Source organism: Corvus cornix, chromosome 7, assembly GCF_000738735.6.
Source record: "Corvus cornix cornix isolate S_Up_H32 chromosome 7, ASM73873v5, whole genome shotgun sequence".
Taxonomy (NCBI): Eukaryota; Metazoa; Chordata; class Aves; order Passeriformes; family Corvidae; genus Corvus; species Corvus cornix.
The window spans coordinates 16,636,564-16,659,046 of NC_046337.1; the positions used below are offsets into that span (position 1 = coordinate 16,636,564).

The following is a 22,483-nucleotide window of genomic DNA, read 5'->3' on the forward strand; positions in this document are numbered from 1 at the left end:
TCTTTCATTTTTACTATGGTATTTTGCTATTTCTCCCAGAAAGTAGCATGGCTACTCAGCATTTAAGTGTTAGATGCTTGGTAACACTCCTCCCTAGTCCCAGGCCTCCAACTAAATAAAATTCCAAGAATAGCATTTAAAATCCCTAAGAGCAAAAACATCCCTAGTACACAAATGTATCTTCATTTTTTTCCCAATTATATATTTTTGGAAAAATCTGCACTTTTTTTTTATATTTGGATAGCCCAGTCACCATCAAGGTAAACACTCCAGGACAAAGAAGAAAATAAAGAAGTGTTCAACTGGTAATTTCTTCTCTGTCACAATGACTTGCAGTGATAATGCTGCTATCTTTGACTTTCTCGCAATGAAAGTCATCTTAGGGCCAACTTAATCCAGTGTAGGGTCCCTAAATATATATTCTGGCACCTAACAAGGAACCTGATTTTCAGAATTAATGGACAACTATGATCAGTTTAGTTAGCAGTGTAAAAAGGAACTGACATTTGGTGGGTTTTACATGTTTTTCTCATCACCAATCTGGTTGACAACCATAGCTGTGATTTTATTTTTTTTTAAGATCTAGTAAAAGCAGCATCTTTAAGTAACTCTAGGATTTGGGAACATGTGAGTTCCTATTATTATACCTGCCATTGAAAATCCTTAGAAAATCTGGGGGAGAGTATATAAAAGACACTGGAAAGAAGTGCTAATAAAAGCAGAGCGAGCTAAAGAAGCTGGGTGGGTGGGTTTGGAAGCCTTTCATGTATCCATAGCTCCTGCAGCTGATGAACTTACTGTAATTTGGAAGAAAAGTCATGTGAAATATAGCAGAACTGTTAGCGAAAAGCAATAGGAACATGTAAATTCTTCCAATTTTTTCCACTAGAAAGAATACTGCCTTCCTCATTATTCTGCTGTACCTCCAAATAATGTCTGCTGGAAAGAAACAAGATTTGGGGGCTAATTATTGTTTTATTTAATTTTTAATCCATGTTCCAGACAAAAACCTATCATCACATTCAGATTTGATGCAGGAGCAAGAAATGCCAGCCCAAAAAAGTGGTTTGGTATAAGAATGTATACAAGTCTGTCACAATTTACAGCATAATTTTGTAGCACTATAATGTTCTGCCAGGAGAAAAACAAATAGACAAACCTAAAACCTCAAATTTTAAGCCGCTTAAACATGATATTTGCTAAAATGGCATAAGGGAATTTGCATGATTTATGATTATTGCAATGTCATTTGCATATTTGTATAATGCCTGGCCTGTTAAACAGAAAAAGGGATTTCCTTCTATACCTTTCCTTTCCAAATTCCATAGCACAGCTTACAATGATGGAACACGGAAGGAACAGTAGCAGTTTCTTTAGAGCCTCTCATGCTGATGGATGGCTACCAGGGCCAGCCTTACAGAATCACACACTAGTTTGGGAAGGACGACTGGAGGTCGTGCAAGCCCAACTTTCCTCCAAGAGCAGGTTGCTCAGGACCTGTTGAGTTTTTCACCATCTCCAAGAAATTCCAAAACCTCTCTCAGTACCTTCAGGTCACACTTACAGTGAAAAAAAAGATTTTCTTCATATCTAATCACAATTTTCTTATGTCCTAACTTGTGTCCATTGTGTTTCACCCTATTGCTTATTCCCCTCTATGATAAAATACCAGCTCTGCAGACAAGGGGAGAGCAGTGAATGTCATACCTGGACCAAGTGGAGCACTACAAGTCTCTGTACCAGGACTGGTGTGTTTAAACATTTTTACCTCAGAGAAGTGCAAAGTTCTGCACCTGTAAAGGAAGAATCCCTTGAAATTATGTCAGCTGAGAACTGACTGGCTGAGGAACAGCTCTGCTGGAACAGACCTGGGGGCTGTGGCAGCCAGCCAGCCAAGCATAAGCCAGCAGCATGCTCTGGCTGCTGCTGGGCTGCACACAGAAAGGGAAGTGACTATCCCCCATTTGAAAGGCTCCGTTCAGAATCCCAAATGTAGTTTTGGGCCCCCAGTAAATGGCAATGATAAGCCAGAGCGAGTTCAGTGCAGGGCTGTCAAGATGGCTGGAGACTGGATCACATATTCTGTGAAAAGCTGAAGAAACTGGGTTTGTTTGAGCTGGAGAAATTGAGGCTTTGGTGGGAGTTAATAGCAGCTTTTCATTTATAGAATGGAAATTTCTGAGAAGGTTATTAAGGAGAAGGGGCAGGTTCTTACAGTGGTCCATGGTATGAGGACAAGTCAATGAGCCTAAGCTGAAACACCAAAGGTTCAGACTTGAAATAAGGAAAAAAAATCCCTAATAGCTAGCACTGAAACTAGCACAGCTGAGAGGCTGTGCATCTCCATCCCTGGAGACTTTCAAGAACAGACCGAATAATGCTCTAAGCAGCCTGGTCTGATCTTCTAGACAAACCTGAGCTGAGCAAAAGGCTGATTTAGAGAGCTCCTGGAGTCCCTTCCAACTTGAATTATCCTGTGATCCTACCCCATGCATCTCCAAGAAGTGTCTTGCTCCACTTTTTCAACGCATCCTCATTTGATACATTTAGACAGCAATTAGATCTCCCCTTAGCCTTCTGTTCTTAAAATAGCCTGCTCTTCTAAATAAAGCCATCTGTAGGACCTGGGCATAAAAGAGGGAGATACCCATACTCATCAGAGAAAGGAAAAAAACCTCACCCAAATACAGATGTGGAAAGAGTAGAGAACAACCTAAATACAAGCGCTTTGAATACAGTCCAGTAAAAGGCCTGAGTGGTGAGAATAATGAATCGGGAAAAGAAATTTGGGACTGAGAACAAAGAAACTCCTTCTATGACCCAAGTTCCCTGTGTTCAGGGAAACTGGAGTTTGACTACTCTGTCATTTATTCAAACACATCAAAGAAGCTACTACACATAGCCCTTTTTTCCAGCTACCTGGAACAATAATAATCTGAGCTTTTGGACAACTGACTGGGTCAAAAGAAGTAAGAGGTATTCTAGAGCCTTTGACCCTGATAGGAGCTATGTTTCCCCCTCCAAAATGTCCCCATGTATTCCACTCACTTTCATGTGCAATAGTCAAAAGCAAATGCTCACTAATCAGGAAAGCTACCCAGAGGAAACCAGAGGGTCACTGACACTATTCACAAAATTCAAAGTTTGTATCATAAACCCTTCTTTAATGTTTTTTCTAGGAGACAGAATGTTTTAGCTAGTACTTTTCCAAATGAGTCACTAACACCCTTGTCTTAATTCTGCAGCTGCTGCTAATTTGAAGTGCCAGCCTTCTCCCCCCTTTCCCCAGAATGAAATAAAATATCAATGTTGCACTGTGCTGAAAATGGAAAGTTAGATGTAACATTATGCTACAAGGCCTCTGGAAGTTTCATTTACGTTTGATTCTTTCTTTTCTCCCAGGCCCATACCTAACTTAAGCCCTCTCAGCGAATTATTTCACACTTACCTCCACAATCATTGGTCCTAAGAATGAAAGACAGACTCAAAGGGTTTTTTAACACTTAGTGCACCAACATCTAACACAATTTGAAAAAACAAAAGAGAAGATATAGTAGAAAAATTATGTTAACAATTATCTGCATTTACGTGTAATCAGCAGATTTTGGTAACCTAAGAGTCCTGTTGGCCAAGGCCACAGAAAACCTTTTATCCAGAAGAGCTACACAGCACCACTGCATCAGACAAAGGTGAGGCCTAAGAGGGTGGACTTCTTTTGGAGACAATTTCACCCATAGCCATGCAAATCTCAAATTTCTTAAGTATCTCACTAGCTTCTCCACTGTGAAAAGGTACTGCAGTTGGGGGGTTTGGGGTTAGTTTTCAGCCAGACTGGTTTCTTGATTCAGCTCATTGACTGATCATACAGGGCCAGCACAGGGAAAGGGATAGGAATGGATTGCTGGGAGCAATGGGGGAAGACAAGATTGCCCTTTTTGGCTCTGTGCATAGTTATGTAAAATTTAAGTGATTATGTAGCTATGGCCTGAGGGACAGAAGAGGTCACAGATACTACCAGAGCCTATAAACTGCTGTGGAAATTGTGTCAGTGTGTGTTGCCAAGAGACAAGCACAGGAATTCATTTCTTAACCTGTTGTAAAATCCACAAAGTGAAGCCTGTTCACTCCACTTCTCTAGAAAAGATCAATACTTCCCTCTCAATGCACAAGAGTCACACCAAACATTTTGTATTCCATTTTGTATCAGTAAGCACTGTTTATCTACCTTGAATATGAAGCATTTCTCACAGGACTTACATGCATGCTGAGATTTCAGAAATTTATCTTAAATATATTTTGAAATATTTTCAACAAGTCGGAACAACTGAGACTAAATGTGCTCTTACAGTCTCAGACCACGAACAAGAACACAGTACTCTGAAAGCTACCATGGAACAAGTGAGCTGTGTATCCGGTTGTACCCACGTCCAAGCTCCTTGTCTTCCTCAATTCTGAGATAACACAATTCAGCTCAGAACTTACTGAAATAACATTTAAATGCAGATCTTGGTATTTTCAGCTGAGGAAGACTAAGAAGATGCATGAAGTCAGATAATAATTATCATCTATTAACCACAGTAAATATGACCTGAATCTGTTGTGTGTCTGTTTTGACTGAAATGAATTAAACTCGAATAGAACAGATTTTTATCAGCATGCTTTTCCAACATTTTTCACTTTTTTAGAAAAGTAGGAGTTTTTCCAGTAAAAATAGTTGTGAATACTACTTTTCACAGCTCACAAAAAGTCTATACAATACAACAAAGACAAGTATATAATTTTAGCTAAATCTGAGCATACATTTTTAAGGGACTATTTCTCAAACCAAAAGCATAATTAAATGAAAAACAATTTATTTTTAAAAACCACTGTTATTTGCTCAGTTATGGAAGACTGAAACGGAAATACATAACTGTACAGAGCTATATTTTCCCATTTATTACTACGCCTTTGTTCAAACTTCTTTACTACTACCACAGTTACATTTCTTTCATTAGAAGCACTGTGTTAGTAGTATCAATTACCTTTCTGAGTAAGAATGATGCATCTACTATCAACATTGATAGGTCAAACTTTGCTACTTGGACTTCAAAGCAGATGAAAAATTGTGTCCAAGGTGGTTTTTGATGTATATACTAAGTAGACATGTTTCTTAAAGGCATTGTTTTATAGAATAATAGATTTAGAAAACAATGCTTAGCTACATTGTATTATTCTCCATTCAAAAATGTGAATAATTTTGCCTACCTTTTCTTTGTTCTTTCAACACTGAGTGGAAGCTCAGAAATTTACTCAAGAAACTTTATCCTTGAGACTGAGACCTAGAGACTGATTCTCTAAGTAGAAGCAAAATATTTAGAAGTATATAGCATGCTCAATTCTGGTTTAAAAGTAATGAGAAAAAAACCCTACTATTATTAGGAAGAGTATCAGCTGAGTTTTGAAAAAAGCCCATACTTTAAAGAACTGTTTTATTCAAAGAAAATTAGCCTCTCCCCCCACAAACTTATTGCACACCTTTCATGACTGCCTTGGGATCCTGTGCTGAAGGTAAAGCTAGAAAATACACTTGCACAAATCAGACATTGTGCAATTCTGGCTTCTTACAGCTGTTGCCTATCTACTGGATATAAACTTCACAGACTCAAACCCGGTGCCTGGAGGGGGTTAACAATCAAATACAAAAGGAAAACAGCACTGAATAAATGTCTCAAGACTATTTCAAGTCACAGATTGGTTTATCACTCTTCTGTAAAAGTCAGTTCCATAACACCATCAGACTCAGGATCTGCTCGTATGTCTGCACTAAAGTTACTACAGAATCACAGAGAGGGACCAAGATTTTGTTGACATTTGTTATATGAGGCAAATCACACAGCATCAAATTAAGCCCCAAACATGGTGTACTCGAGGGATGAGTTTAGTCTCAAACTTCTAGAAACTACAAAGCTAATAAGAACCTGTAATTTCTACCATTAATTCAGTGGAGAAAATATTTTTTACTTTGTCATTTGTAAATTCAGTCTGTAGCGTGTGTATATTTATACCATTCCTCTCTATAAAGAAGCTAGATTTGGGGAGGAAAGTTGTGGCTTTAAAAGCTCTTTTTAAAAGATTCCCTTGGAGAAAAATACAAAATTAACACACCTTACGGGTGCCATTGCTGCTTTTCCTTGATTCCAGCCCTGATCACACAATCTCTGTGTTGTGCTCCCTAACTTTTGCTCCTCTGAAGATTATGACCATCATGTCATTGCAAATCACCTCCAAATTAAGCATGATCAGCATAATCCAACCATAAATCAAGGTTCTAGTAAATGTTGCTTATCTGAAACCAAAGGCAAAACTCATGTTGGCTTCAACAAAGCCAGTCTTCGAGATGATGGTGTTGTGAAGTGTTACTACATTTCATGTTCCTTTATCAGAGTTATTTAGAGAGTTACAACAATGTACATCAAAATACATGTTATGAACACTTGCAGAGTTTTGTATGAACTTTGCTCAACCCATTTCTAGAAAGACTTTTGCATATGTAAGAATTATTCCAGCCAGAGTTTCTAGAAATACTTTCTGAAGGGCATATTTCTGGTTCATCACAGACCACCTGAACTGAACTTTAGAAGTTAAAAGTAGCTACAACTGGGACAAGGACAGAAATGCCCCTCACAAAACAAGCTGGCTGGAACAATTATGTAGAACAATCACTGTGACCAGTGATGAAAAGTTACTGTGTGTATACTGGTGTATGGATGTAAACAGATGTTCCCAGTTTTAGACTGGGATGTTTGGAAGAAAATGCTCTTTCTAGGTAATACTCTTAATTTCTCCCTATTTTCCATCCTCTGAAATGGAGTCAGAGGGATTACCTTACCACCAAAATGCTCAAGCTTTTCTTAAAATTGGTGGATTTTAAAATTCTTTCCCTTCCACAATAGAGTACATTTTTGGAAGGAATTCTTTGTATAGTTGCACAATAAACCTCCAGCCTGGCTGGAATGGGAGAGAGCACATTCAAGAGGCTGAAGAGGGTAATGGGATCAGGTAACTCTGTGGAGACAAAAAGTTTGTCTGCAACTAACCTGTGGGGTTTTTTTCTTTTATTTTAATGAATTTCTAAGCTCAGTGAAGAACCACAGAGATCACAATTACGGACAATTAATATAACTTCCCAGAACACAAAATGTGCAAATTACTTTTATCCAACCTTATAAACACATGTACTCTGCTTTACTGTAAACTTGTCTTTTACTATGTACAGATTTTGCAGTCTTAGTGCATACGAATAAATCTAACTAATTGGAATTAGTAATTATTTATGCTGATGAAAATCAGCCCATGAGCTACTAAAACTTTTTAAAGGGTAACAGACCTGTGCTTGGTGCAGAATGCAGTGCCAAGGTACACAATAGCAGCAAACAATTAGCAGGTCCTACCTCTTCTGCTTAAGAAGCAGATGGTTCTACATCAGTCTATTGATTTCATATACTGACACTAAACTGCAGCTTATTCAGTGTCTGCTAATAAGATAATTTCATGTCTACACTGCTTAATAACTGATTTCCTTCTAACTCTGCCACCAACAGGCTTGGGTAAAAATTAAGTGTTCCCATTTTAAGGTTTGCTCTCAACAGCCTGAGAGCAAAGTTTTTACATGGCAGAATCTGCCTGCTCACTACAATTTATATCAATCTACAGTCCTGCCTACAAACCTACACAACTTCCAGAAATATTAGTTCTTCTCAGAGCTGCCAGGGCACCAGTTTGAAGGTACTAAATGATCAAGTTCAAAGCCCACTTGAAGATAATTCAGCAAGATTCACCAGACTTCATTAGGTCTAGGTTTTGTTACCTAACACCATACAAAATGACTAGAATTCAAGTATCACATAGGTGTTATCTATGACTATTAAATGCTTAACACTTTAGATAAGCCATTCTATCTACAGGAAATGTTGCCATCTTCTATGAACTCTCTCTTATACAAAGAACTTTCCTTTATGATACAGAAGCCTACCAGGGGAATTAGCCATATTGCCACATAACTCTCCAAGGGAAAAACCAGTAATACAGGTAGTTATCACAATTTAGTTGTAAACTGTTGTGTGCATTGTGACCCTGAATTCCACTTGATAGGGGAAAACAAAACATAGATTCACTTTTATTTCTTACTTGACCAAAGCAAACAGATTGTGGCCTGGACATGTCTCTATACATTTGTATTTGTTTATGTGTAATCTGTCTCATTAAATATTACAATACTCTGCCCAGCACAGCCAGGTTTTACTCCTGGGCAGACAGGCCTTTAAGCACTGGTAGAACACATGTAATCGTAATAAAAATAATTTTCCAAAATGTTGAAATACAAAATCTCTCAATTATAAGTAAAGCTTTAAGTATGGAAATGAAATACAACTGAGCTGAAATTTGAAAAGCAATGTTACGGAAATATGCTTAAAGAAAGCACCCAAACCATTAGAAACATCCGGTGAACTTGGACAATATTTTTGATGCTCTCTGACCAGCCATACAATGCTACAATATAGGAACTGTCCTAAAACATACATTCATTAGAAGACACAAAAATTTAGCAGATATATCAAACATATTCCAGAATAAAAACTGTCCTAAAAATGAAGGTTTTACAAGCTTCAACTTAAAGCCATTTCAAACTGTTTTCAGTGCCATAATATTTCATATTAAAAGTCCTCTTCCAATGTTAATTTTGCTCATTTCATTTAAGTCCATGGTTTCACTAATCTCTTTTGATGCAGAGCTCCCTAAGAATACGGGGAGGGAGGTGCTGAATCACAGCAAATGTTTATATCTCCTCACAGAATATATCACTGAACCAGCTTGAATACTTCATGAATAAGATTGTGAAGATCATAACAGTCAAATACAAAATCTGTTTTTTAAAATCTAAACCATATTTGTAGCAATTAAAATAGTTGACCACATCAACATTTTAACCTAAAGGGCCATTAGGAATGTATGCAATTTATCTAATGAGTAATTTTGAGCGCTCCACAGAAAAATCCATTTTCGAGAAATTCCTATCACCTCCTAGTTATTGATTTGCAGATTATTAGTCAGCAGATTTTCCATCATTATTTAAATAAGGATGAGAAGCAAAACTTCTGGTTTAGGATGTTTTCCTACCTCCCCCAGTGTAATCATGTACCATTACCCATCACTCATTCAGCAAAGGTGATTTACTCTTATTGTCATTTGTGTTTAACAAAAACCAAATATTTCTCCAGACTTACTGAAATAGTGGACATAGAGTGGACAGTGAGCTGTTTTGGGGCCCAAATAATAGAATATCTAAAAACTATGAATTAAATTAATATTTCCGCATGTTTAGAGGGGATCCATGGTGGGAAGATTGCTTGTATTACTGAATTCTGCATACTTGAGTATCAAAACTTACAGTTACTGGTCCTTGTATTTCTACCAAGGAGACAACTATTTTTCTTTTATTTGTTTTGTAAAATCGAGATCTCTGAAAACAGGAAACTTTCACTGGATCTCAGATATTTCATTTCATGTGTGTAGGTCAAATGGATCTGTGTTCTCTCTGCTGAAACAGAGCAATGTAATTTCAGGTTGTATAATTTTATAGCAAAGACTGCAAGACAGTTTGAAGATGTCACTGACTGTAATACAAATCAATATTAAATTATCTGTACAGGAAACATTTTCAAAAGATGGTCCACCATGCTTTCTCATAGGATCATGGATTTCTAGGATCATTCTTTACTAACTACTATGAGCTATTACAGTATATCTCCCTCTTCAATTATTTACAGGTCAAAACAGCTGGGTGATACTGCTTTATATATATTCCATGTTACGTACTTGGTTTGTAACTTACTATTTCCATGCATAACCATGAAGATAAAAGTTTCTGAATAAAGACATTTGCTTCATTTGAGAATGTACATGCAGTCACACAGCTAAGTGATGCAAAAGGCTGTCCTTTAGGCATTCTATCTTTCTTTAAAATAAGGCATTAAATATATATATATATATGTAAACGGTACTGCAGTGATTACTCTGCAGCATAATCTTTAAATGGCTATAGCCTGTACATCTTTAGCCTAATGTCGATTGCACATTTAACAGATTAGTCATTTCAAATCACCTTAAGACCTTCATCACATTTCTATCAATTTCTGTATGTATGAAAGCACATTTCAAAGCTTCCTCATTGCTGCCTTGTAAAATGTCTCATGACTGTCAAACGGAATTTATTTCTCAGCCAAGGAGTATAAAATACATTTCACAATACAGTAACACAAACACAATAAAAAGAAGAGCCTATCAAGTGTGCAGATAAAGGGAAGGGAATTCTTTCCTGTCATTGCCAAAGAGGCAAGACACTTCAATAGCAAAAAAAATAGAAAAATCACAACCAAACCCCACACCACGGTTATAACCTCTAAAAAAAGTTCACACATTGAAGACTCATATGGGTCTGTTTTGATTTGTGAGGAGTGTCACTGGTGGTTGGAAAGGCTTATGCTAAATGTTCCAGACAGCTGATGCAACCACCTCTGCATCTGCCAGTTTGCAGCATGATGCTTCTAGAGCAGTGGGGCTGGCTGCCCTTAAAGACTTGAAGGAGAAAGGGAAAAAGGAGGAGATTCTCCACCGCAAGAACTACTAACCATATCCCCGCAAAAAGCAGCTACCCGTCTACAACATTAATCATCAGCAGCTGGACCTTTGATGCGTTTTTTAATCCAGTTTGAAAACTGCGAGGTGGCAGCTCACAGAGGTCCAACTCCACAGACAATGAGTACCCACCCGAGTCCGACAGCTTCCCCAATGCCCGTAATTAATTGGAATTAAATACGGCCATCCCCATAGCAGCAGTAAGCACGCCCTGCCACCCCTCGGGATGTCGCAGCACCCCCGCCACGGCTGAGGCACGGCCATGGCAGCCCCAGCCGGCCGAACTTCGGGTCTTCTCCCCGCGTTCCAGGGCTGCGCTGGGCGAAGGCAGCGGGAGCGCGGCCCGCAGCGCTCCGCTCTGCGGCGGGGTGGCCGAGGACGTGGTTGGGAAGGAGGAGACACACCGAGAGCCCTGGGGAAGAGGAGGGACCGGCAGCGGGAGGGGGAAGGCGAGAGGGGCGTCAGGTCGGAGACTGCACGGTCGGGAAAGAGAGGAGGGAGTGGAAGCCCGGCCGGGGCTCCCGGGGCGGCGGCGGGCGGCAGGAAGGGGCTGTCGGCTCTTTCCTGTCTCCGTCCCCCGGTGCAGCCTGACCGCCCCCCCCCGGGCCGTGCCCCAGCCGCGGAGCCCCCGCCCGGGCTCGGCCCTGTCCGGCCGCTCGGAGCGGGGCCAGCCCCAGACCCGCCGCGCCGCCCGGCGTGCCGGACCCTACCTTCGCCTGCAGATACTGGGGGTAGTAGTAGGTGGTGTACTGGGGGTACATCTGCTGTTTCCACACTTTGCCCATGAAGCTGGAAATGTAGCCTGCAGTGCAGGGATGGGGGGGTACTTTGGGGGGCTCCAGCCGCCTCTCCGTCTCTAGCTCTCCCCTCCTGCCTCTTCCTCTCCGGCGGCGGCGGCTGCTGCTGCTCCTCGGCCGAGCCCAGACCTTCCTCCACCCAAAAGCCACAGCGGAGCGGAGCGGGGGCAGGCACTCTCGCTCTCTGCCCAGGAGCTCCTGCCAAGTCCCCGCCCGGCCGGGCCGAGCAGCAGCGGAGCGGCGGCGCGGGGAGCGCTTGGGGCCGGCGCGGCGGTGCCAGGCGGCGGGGCAGGGCTGGCGGAGGGGCGGGGGACAGGGGCGAGGGGAGGCGCTTAGCCCCGCTCGGCGCCCGGGGCGAGCCCCAGCCGTGGCCCCGCGGCGGGGCAGCCCCCAGGGCGGGGGGCGGCGAGCGGCGCCGCACGGCCCGAGGGCCGCTCCAGCGCCGGGGAAAGCTGCGGTGCCCGGTGGGAGCGGAGCGGAGCCTTTCCGCGTTCTGGAGAAGAGGAGGAGGAGAGCTGCAGTGGCCGTATCTCTCCCGGCTCGGCTCTGACCTAATTAGCCTGGTGGTGCTTTGTTATCGCCTTCCCTCTTTTGTGCATCCCGCTGCTGAGCAGTGGTGCAGGGCACAAGCTGGAGGGGAAAACTGGGTACAATTCTGGAAAACCAAATTTGGCTTCAGTTCTGCCTGACGGTACAGGGTCCATTTATCTGCCAGAGCAGAAGAGACTGCAGCGCTAAAATCATTTTTACAGAGCAGCAACCACAAAGCTAGACCAATTTCTCTGGCCCATTGCACGTTCTTAAATTTGTACTTCAGCCAATGGTGCCGAGTTCTCCAACAGGAAACATTCCTGTTGTAGACAATAATAGCTATATTTTTTCACTTGAATATTTTCTCTGTGAAAGGTAATTTCCTGAACATTAGAAGTAGGGACCGGCAGCATACTATGCTCTACTGTTGTTTGTAAAAAACCCACTTAGTCCAGTGGGTTTACTTCTGACAAGTCCATCTCTTTTCAACCCAAAGATAAGCTGATCTTCAGAGCATTAAGCCGATGCCATTTCTTTGTCACACTAATCCAAATCATTTTTGTCTTGCAGCACTGTTTGATTAGTAAAACATGTATTTAAGGTCCACCAAAACTCCTGAGTTTATTAGCATCAAGCATATCACTAAATGTGATAATAGCAGAAAGAAATATTAAAAACCTGAAGGATATACAGGCATCCCAATGGCATAGCAAAGGCAGCCTTTGTGCAGCCGTGGATCCCCGGTGCAGTCTGAGCAACGAGAGGTAACTGCAGATATTCTTCCAAATTCCATCTGAGCAGAGGACAATTACACAAATGACATTGCAGCTCTCCTTGCTAGCTATTAAGATCACTTTAAAACTTTTTGCCAGGGAAGAGAATTGTACTTGCTTTGTGGTCCACAGAGATTAAAAGACCAGTTGTATCTTTAGGAGGAGTTTTCCCCAGAAAAGGCATGAGAGCTTTTGAGTTTTGGTTAGGTTTGGGGGGTTTGTTTGGATTGTTTTGGGATTGGTTTTTGTTTGTTAGCACACAGCTAGAATGACTATGAAAACAAGGAGAAATACAGAAAACATATGAGTTGGTAATGTCCTTTTGTGAGAGGCACAAAGATTAAAGCTAGGGAAAAGCTGATCAGAACAGAAATACCAGGTATTTGAGGGGGTTAAGAATGTGCATCTGGAGAAGCTGAAATGGCCATGGCTAAAATCAGCTGTCTTCTGTTTACTGGCGTTTATGCAGTGGAAAAAGCATACAGGCAGCAATTATCTCTGAAGAATGCCAGGTAATACGGCTCCAGGGTAGTGCATGGTCAGAGGATAGCAGAAATGAAGTTTCAGAGCTTCATGGGGAAATGTATTACTACAGCCCAGATACGTGAGGATACTGTTGTAGACTGCTTTGAGAACTGCCAAACTGTGGTCTGAAGTTCTTGGTTGAACTACAAAGAATGTGGTGCTGGCCTCTCATAAGCTGACAGGTTACGGGTATAGTACGCTTAGTTTTCTTCAGAGAAAAACAGAGTAAGAAAGAAGAAGAAATAAAGGCTGGTAACTGACGGATGCACTTTGTGGGGATTTTCCTGAGGAGAAGGAAAGAATGAATCTGAAAGAAAACGTTATACTAAAGACATCTGGAAATAAACAGTGTTTTCCTAGAATCTATCTTCATGTAAACAGCAACTGTGGTTGTCACAAGTATATTGTGCAATCCTGAATGAGGAGAGAAGCATCCAGAAGAAAAAAAATCTTTAGGAAATGAGGAAAGGGGAAATGCAGCCTCTATCATTCCAGCATTTACAACTGCAATAGTCTCCAGCTTAACTGTGTCAAGTTACTGGTAATGGCTGATGGCTGCCAGCGAGAGGAGCAGCAATGCACTCTGCCACAACAGCTCCTGGAAGTGATGAAAGAACAAATCTGGCTAAGAGAGTATTTGATTTCAACCGTAACAGCTAAAGCTGATCTCCAAGTTCCTTCCCTGTCTCTCCTTGCAGAGACTTAGAACTTTCTCAAACGAAGTCTTTTGCTCTAAAGATTAATCTCACCCCCAAACATGTGTCACTATTAAAGTAATGATGAAACCAATTCGGTTCCATTTTCAACCAGAATATTTTCTAATTAAAGATCTACTTCCACTGGAATATCTGCGAAGCTGACATCAAAGAACTTCAAAATTCATAGTTTAAAATTTACCATTGAATTTAAAAAATAAGCCTGCAACTTAATACTGCAAACTTTTACAGTGCAGTGATCCCAGTGATGATTAATGAGTTTGCAAATAATACTCAGTTTTTATTAAAAAGAGGTTAGAGGATATAATTATTTTATTGGAATCATTTACATGAGCTTCAGTTACAGTATTTTAAATTTTTTTTAATTATGTTTAAGGTGTTTACCATATTAATTAATGAAGAATTCTTGGGTCAAAAAAATCAAATTTAGCATCACAGAAGGCAATCTCTGCTTCTGTCTTTTTAATACATTGATTATTCAACCAACTTAGTAATATGAATGCAAGTCGTGCAATACAGTCAGGATGGCATTGCAGATGAAACTTTAAACCAAATTACTAATTTCTTAACTTTTCATAATAATGGAAAGGTTTGGATTTAATTACTTATGTTAATTGCAATGCAAATAAAAACTTTTAAATTGAAACGGTTTGTGCTGTCTGGCAGCACTAACTCCTGTCATCATAACTAAATGCTCACAAGGTTTAAAATGCTTCCACCATTTATGCACCACACAAGGTATAGGATTAAGAAGGAAGATAAACACTGAAGTGTGTTCTGGAAGTAAGTAGATACCCAAAAGAGTAAAAAGCTGACTTCCCACAAAATGTTAAGGAAAACAGTACTCCACAATTTTGTCCATGGCCAGAGTTCACTGAGTATTGATGGAACAATATTAACTTCTACTTGTTTCCTTTGCATTACTTCTGTATCATGGATATTCTCTAACTGCTCAGGAGTGCTTAAAATATGATGAAAACACAATTGGGTTCTTGCTGCAAATGCCTGAGAAGCGCTGTATGTGCTGCCATGTCAGAGGAGTTTTAGGGCAACTCAGTGGAACCCAATCACTGGTTATGCCCTGACTCTAATACTGTTGTAAGAGAAATCCCATTCCCGTTTTACAGATTAATTTAAACATCAGGAGTTCTACCCTAAGGCAGAAAAAGTCAAATGCAAGGCAGAATAGGAGGGAAATGTATTTAAACCGTCTCACTTCAGGAACCAAGGGAACTGCTGTACTCTGCACCATTTGTGGTCTTCGCATTGGTTGAGCTGAAAGAGACAGACGTGTTTATGGTGAAATCTTTATTACTATGACACAGTCAGGGATATTTGAACAAGACTTTTTTTTTCTGGTTAAGATACTAACTTGAGTCTTGGGAGATCTTTCTTCAAAACCAGATGTACCACAGCATGTGGGTGAGAGGGTGAGCAAGTCGCTAAATTACCCTGTGCCTTACTTCTTTTTTGCAAACTGTGTCAAACATTCACCCCGTTCTTTGCCTGTGCAGGGCACCGCAATCACTCGCTAAGAATCTGCCGATTGCGATTCACATAAAAGGACTAAAACAAATAGAAGCACCGGCAGTACATCACTTGTGGATGCAGAGAGGCCAGGTACTGCGTCCTAATTCACGCACAAATGTTAACAAACCACGAATCTATTTTACATTCTCAAAGAGCATGTTAGGGCTACAAAAATGCAGCGCAGCTTCTTTGCTCTTCCCCACGCCTTCAACACACACTGTTCCAATTACTTGCAAAACCTCCTTGTTGTAATGCCACCCTTAGCCCCATCACAGGGCCTTGACTGCTTTGCAACACAAATGAAAGACTCTTCAATTTAGGTCGCACTAGGCCACACTCAAGCACAAAGGCTAAATAAACGGCCATTGTTCATGGGCCACCAAGATGAAAAGCACTTGATTGTTGTCATCAATTAAATCAGCTCTCTGGCTTTAGTGGCTATTAACCCTTTCAGCAAATTCTTAAATATTTATTTCACAGAGTGAGTACAATTCTGTACTTTTACAGTAGCTCTCCTGGTGTAACAGCATTTCCCTGGAACACTGCTGAATGTAGCGCGCCCTTGTTTATCCTTAGAGCTGAGCCATGCACTGCACTGGCTCAGCTGCTCCTGACAGCTGCAGGCACTGTGATTCACTTCTGAAAACCTACAGGGCTATACACTATTCTAAGATTGTGCAAGTGAAGCATTTAACTGGCATTAACATACAGGCATTTAACATGCTTCTGCATTTGAGCCTCCCCTTTCATGGTTTCATGTGCACCAGGCAATGCTCCCACTATTGGCAATGGACGCCCACAAAAGATGCCACCACACTGCTTATGAAAACGGTTTGTGTTTGCAGCTAAACATATCACCATGAATTTGGGTAATAACCTTTTCCTCATGTTTAGATAAGTCTGGAAGAATTCTTTCCAAAGTAAGCACCCCACTTCCTATATTTTCTATATTCTGGTTTATCCCAATCATCTAACAGAGATGATTGCACACTAAAAGCGATTTGTTTTTTTCCAGCATGCTTCATAAAATCTTGTGAGGTACCTCTTGTTGGTCCAGCTCCATAGATCTATTTAATACATGTTTTATGTAAATAGTCTTCTCACTGATGGCAAAAGTGAGTTGTATTACAGGACTATGTTCACTCTACGGTGGAGGTAGTTAAGAATCCCACTTTTATTCATACATTATTTATCAGAAACTTCCATCCCATGCAGTTCCTAACTATCCTGGAGTCTCTCTGGCAATACAGACTTCACTGTGTGAGCAGATGAACAAGGAACAGAATAATTGTATCGCTATAAAATATTGACCAGCTATGATTCTTTCATTAGGACATTTCCTTTCAATTTTCTCATCTCAGTTTCAGGGCAATATTTGCCATTCCTCCCGTCTCTCCTCAAACACCAAGCCCAGCCTGCTTTGGCTGCAGCATAAGAATAATTGTGAGTGTCTTTTTACCAGCTTGACCAACCAGCCATGGTTAGTCCTGATGGGATTCAAACCATTGATTTTAATCATTTGTAGATAATTTGGAACAAACATCTTTTTTTTCTGCCATGCAAACAAAAACTGAAAGTTTAATTAACACAGACAACAGCCATCTTATTTCTGAAGATTTTAGTTACATATTGCACTGTCTTTAGGCACGTCTTAAGCAAGTGAAGGATACATCCTTCAGGCTTCATTCTAAAATGACCCTAAATGCCCCTAAATTTTCCTATTTTTGGAATAAAACTATTCCAAAGCATGGAATGTCTACTTTCCAATCTACACACAGGTGTATTTTAGACAAGTTCTACAGCTTATAAACCATCTAGCAAGTCTTTCCAATGTCTCAAACTCCTCCTGCTGCTTCCATCACACACAGCAACACCTTGAGCTGCCCCATACCTTTGTGGGATCCCACCTAAGGGTGAGCTGATTTAATTGAAGTGCTGGCAGGCAGATGGCCCAGGCTGAACCCCACCTGTGGACTCTCAAACAGAACCACAGCTTCCTCGCCCTTTCCCATCTACTGACTTTCAAGCAGCTTTCAGGGTCATCCTACCTTGACCTCTGCTCTACCATCACCTTTCACTGAAGTCACCCAAAGACTTCAAAAATCGTGATGGCATAAGGGATGATGAAGGTGACTAGGGAAAACAATTACATGAGCAGCCTTATTTCCTTAAGAAAGCACATGAATAATTTGAAAATCATAGGCAATTTACCCATAATCAAATATACAACATTAGGGTCTACATTTTTGATGTCTTGAATTTGTAATTTAATGGAACTAGAGAATAAGTCATTTTAATGAACTTTTAAAAACCCTTTGTCACATGAATGAAACACTTACAGTATGTATCTCAACCGATATGTATCAGTGCTATTTTTATTTGATTTTCTTTACACAGAGAAAACATCTTGCCCACAAAAGGACCAGACCACATTGCCATTTTGAATTAGTCCATGTATTTGAGCTTCGTTCACAATTTGTCATGTTTATCACAAACTGTTTGTAAATGCTGAACACTCGGCCTGTGTACATGCAGATTAACACTTACAGTGCAATGCGCCATCAGAGCTAATAGGTGATGTGTCTCTACTGCATAATTAAAAAAACGTTAAAGTGTCAGCACCCTTGATCTGCTGTAAAAATGGAAGCTTCCTCCTTGGCTTTGAATCCATCTCTGCCATCCAGATGAAATGCCAGGTCTTCAGTCAAGCTGGGATGATTCATTCTAGCTGATGACCCCACTGTGGAAGCCCCAGCATTCCCTGCTGAAACAGTCTTCAAGTCATGCAACACTGACAAAGCAAAGTTCAGCAACTTCATTTATTTTCCTCTGTCTGGCAGACAGTAATGCCAGTGCTGATGGGAATTTGTGGAACCAGGAGCAAAGCCCAGCTAGATGTCCCACTTATGGTGTATTTCTCAGGTGATTAAAAAGCTTTTTTATTTCTGAAAATTGCTAGAGGAGAAGTGTCAATCTGATAAATTGAGATTCTTCTGGGTCCATTTTGTGCTGTTTCAGGACATGCCAATTTACATGCTAGTGTGACTGAGAAGACAAACACTTTTGCATTTAATTATAAACATTTATGATATTTATAAGCCATCCTTTTACTGTACTGTGATTTTTTTTGATTCATCTTCACAATACTTTTCTGAATCCATTTTTTGAGTGCATTCACAGACATGAAATTGGGATGAGAAAGGTTTGTGTGACTGTTACAGGATTATAAAGGACATAAATTTTGTTGCAAACAATAGAAATAAAATAATATATATTAGAAAAAACCCTGTAATTTTGGATTTTCTTATTCCAAGGCTAGCTCTCCAGTTTCGGGCCACCTTAATGAGTTTGTTGTTTCTAACATAAATAAGTGAATACACTAATAAAAGCTTTGAATTCTCATCTGTAGATTTAACTTTTTTGTATCATTCTTGTTTCCTAAACTATGAGTTTCATCTTAGATAGTTCTCCCCGTCCTTAGGAATTCATGCCTGTTAGAAACACTGTTGTATCAAAAAAGGGTTTCAGACAGACAGCAAAATGTTCTTAGCGTTTAAAAACCTTTCCAGTTCTTGTGTTTCATAACAGCTCTTTATAAACCAATGTGTATTTATTTTGCTGGAAAGTTTCCCAAATAAAAATATTGCATTTGCAGTACTGGTCTCTGGGGCTTTAATCCACTGAGAAACTTATGAAAGTACTCACTGATTGTGGGATAATATTTCTATCAGATGCTAGCAGTATTTATTGCATCATTTTATGAATTTTGACTCTTTAAAAAAATAATTTGATGTTTATAAAGCACTTTTGCTTCCATTTTCACTAGGGGAGACACAAAAACATCAAATCTCCAAACATATATTCCTAGGGGACCTAAAAACTGTAAATAAACAAGGCAAAGTCTGAGCTGTAATCAACACATCTCTAGCAATGAAGAATGTTAACAACTTTTTCTCAGAGGACTTAGAGACTAGCAAGTATTTGATAAACCTTGCAATCATGTTGAGAATTATAGTTTTGGTATTTCATACTTTAATACTGACTGATCAAATATGTTAGGAATTCACAAAGGTTTTATAGTTTTAGTTTATTATAATTTCTAGTTAATTTACAACCTTAGACTCTCTACAAAACCTAAGGAACGCGGGCATGTGTGACTACAGCTGTAGGGCAGAATTTTCAGAATATCACACACAGTTCTGTGCGTGGGACAGCCCTGCCAGGCAGGAGCAGCAGTGTCTTGGACAGAACAACGTGGGAAATCTGGATGCTCAGACCTCACAATCCGCAACTTCCTCACAAGGGGAAGAGAAGGGGCGGGCATTGATCTCTTTTCTGTGGTGACCAGTGACAGGAACCGAGGGAACGGCAAGAAGCTGTGTCAGGGGAGGGATAGGTTGGATATTTTAAAACGCACTGGAACAGGCTCCCCAGGGAAGTGGTCACAACTCCGGCCTGACAGAGCTCAGGAAGCGTTTGGACACCATGTGCCCGGGCACATGGTGTGATTCTTGGGAATGGTCCTGTGCACGGCAGGCAGTTGGACTCGATGATCCGTATGGGTCCCTTCCAACTCATCGGATTCTGTGATTCTGTGAAGTAGCAGTTCCTGACGCCTCAAGAACAGCGTCCGTCAGGCGGTGCCGCTGGTCGGGTGTGACAGTGGGGACGGACCCCTGCCTGGGAGTCGCAGCCGCCAGCGACCCCCCGGCTCCCCTCCTGTGCTGGCACGCCTGGGGAAGGCATCCCGGCGCTGCGGAGCCGCTCGGAGCCCCGGCAGCACTCCCGGCGCTGGAGCCGCCGCTCCCGGGCAGCATTCCCGGCGCTGGAGCCGCTCGGAGCCCGGGCAGCACTCCCGGCGCTGGAGCCGCCGCTCCCGGGCAGCATTCCCGGCGCTGGAGCCGCCGCTCCAGGGCAGCATTCCCGGCGCTGGAGCCGCCGCTCCCGGGCGGGCCCCGGGGGCTCCGGGCGCTCCCCAGGCCAGGCCCGGGCTGGGAGCGGGGCACAGCGCCCCCTAGCGCCCACCGCGGGCCGGGATCCCGGGACAAGCGGCTCCAGGCAGGAAACGCAGGGAACTCGGTAACGGCAAAAGCCCAAGGGATGCCGTCATCCGGAGACCCGGGGAAACAACATTTCAGCCTTTTAAATTCCATTTCTGGCGTCTGAAACGTTTGATGCTGCGAGGTGCCAGGTGCTCCTCGCTCCCGGAGTGCCATGAGGGAGATCATTTCCCACGGGAGATACAGAGCACCCCGCAGATCCCGCGGCACTGCTCCCTGCCTGCCTCATTATCAGCTCCATGAGCTGATGTTTTCTATTTCTGTAAGCCTTCCAGACGTTGGCTTTTCCACACGCCACGATGATGACAGAATCACAGAATGGTGTGGGCTGGAAGGGACCTTAAACATCTATTTCCAACCCCCCTGCCACGGGCAGGGACACGACATCATTCTGAATGCTAAATAAAATCAAATAAACTAAGTTTTGTTCCTTATTTCTTATTTGTATTTAAAAAGAAAGACACAGCAGACTATGCTGAAAGCCCTTCTACCTTTTCATTTTTTTTAATATTATTTGTTTTTATCATGGTTACGGCATATAATACATTTAACAGTAGTTTCTTTAACTACTGATTGTGTATTTTCTTACCAGCCCTAGATATTTTCCCCCTCTCAGAATCCAATTAAGTATTCAAAACACCCACAAAGGAAGTAAAATTAATCTGAGAGAAGTGAAAATTTGAATAATTAATATAAATGAAATTAATACTTGTTCATGATTATGTTTACATTAGTATTTAACAGAACTAAGTAAATTCATCATACATCTTTTTACAAATTTATACAAGATTTTAACCACAGCTGTCAGTTTTTAGTACAGTGCACAGATTCTTGTTACCAGTAAAAGGAAAAAAAAATCTCTTTTTAAAATATAGATTGTTAAATCAGTGGATAGGTTGCTTTGTCCTTTCAATTTCAAATTTTTTTCTTTCTTTCTTTCTTTCCTTCCAGTTATAGTACATTCTTAGCAGGATACAGTAAGACAGAGATATGAAGTAATTTCTTAGCAGGATAAAGAGGTGAAGATATACCTAAAAAACCCCATGCTCAGTATAAAGTCCTTTTGCAAAATGTATATATGAATCAACTCATCTGGGAGCAGTTAAGCACATTTGTGTGTGTGATAGGTATTATTCTTGCAGGCATAAATAAACATGGACATCATCAACTCAAATGTGGGGGTCTGGTGGACTGTGGATTTAAAAGGCCTTCAAACAGGGAGGAGCCTTTTCTCAAAACAGCATAGTTAAAATTAAAAGAAATTACATGTTTGCATGAAGAATGCTGATATTTGACTTCACATTTCAGCTCAGCCTCTTCAGTTTATCAAAGGAAAAGATAAGACATGGCTCCAATCACAGTTGCTCACAGAGCTGCTCACAGACAAGACCTTCATAATGACCTTTCTTCAGTCTGCCATTCAATCATGGCATGATTCAAATCCAGGAGTCAATTTTTATGTCTCAATTTTTCCTTACCTGTGTACATTCCAGAAGCTGAGAAAATTGCTTAGGGAGGATCGTATCTTCTCATGAACAACATTTATTTTATTGCTAAAAGGTAAGCATTACACATCTTTTAACATGGGTCATTTGGCCTTGCCTTGTGTCTGATGATCCAATTCTTATGAATAGTCCTTTTCATGGGTGTGACAGTCACCCAGTTACTTTTACTTTGCTTTCATGCTGCTGTCCCTGGCCCTGTTTATCTCCCCGTCTCTGATCCTTTCCTATTAGATTAGTTGAAATGGTTGAGGGATCAGAGATAAGGGGTCATCTATGCTAAGGTTCTTTAGATCTTAAAAATATAGATGCTTACAATTTATGAAAAAAGTGAGCGAATAAGGTACCACTTTCACCTAGAAAATCTGCCTA

At 41.0% G+C, this 22,483-nt stretch overlaps 1 protein-coding gene across 3 annotated transcripts in view; it reads right to left on the minus strand.

Annotated features, from left to right (window-relative positions):
* RBMS1 (RNA binding motif single stranded interacting protein 1) overlaps window positions 1–11,722 on the minus strand; it is a 148,601-nt gene extending 136,879 nt beyond the window's left edge. Inside the window, exon 1 of one of the 3 annotated variants that reach the window (XM_039555493.1) lies at window positions 11,388–11,722. In XM_039555493.1, the coding sequence (XP_039411427.1) occupies window positions 11,388–11,462 (75 nt within the window). In that variant the 5' untranslated portion in view covers window positions 11,463–11,722. The remainder of the gene's footprint in view (window positions 1–11,387) is intronic. The other 2 variants (XM_039555492.1, XM_039555494.1) reach the window with 2 other exon arrangements.
* Window positions 11,723–22,483: the final 10,761 nt, after the last annotated feature.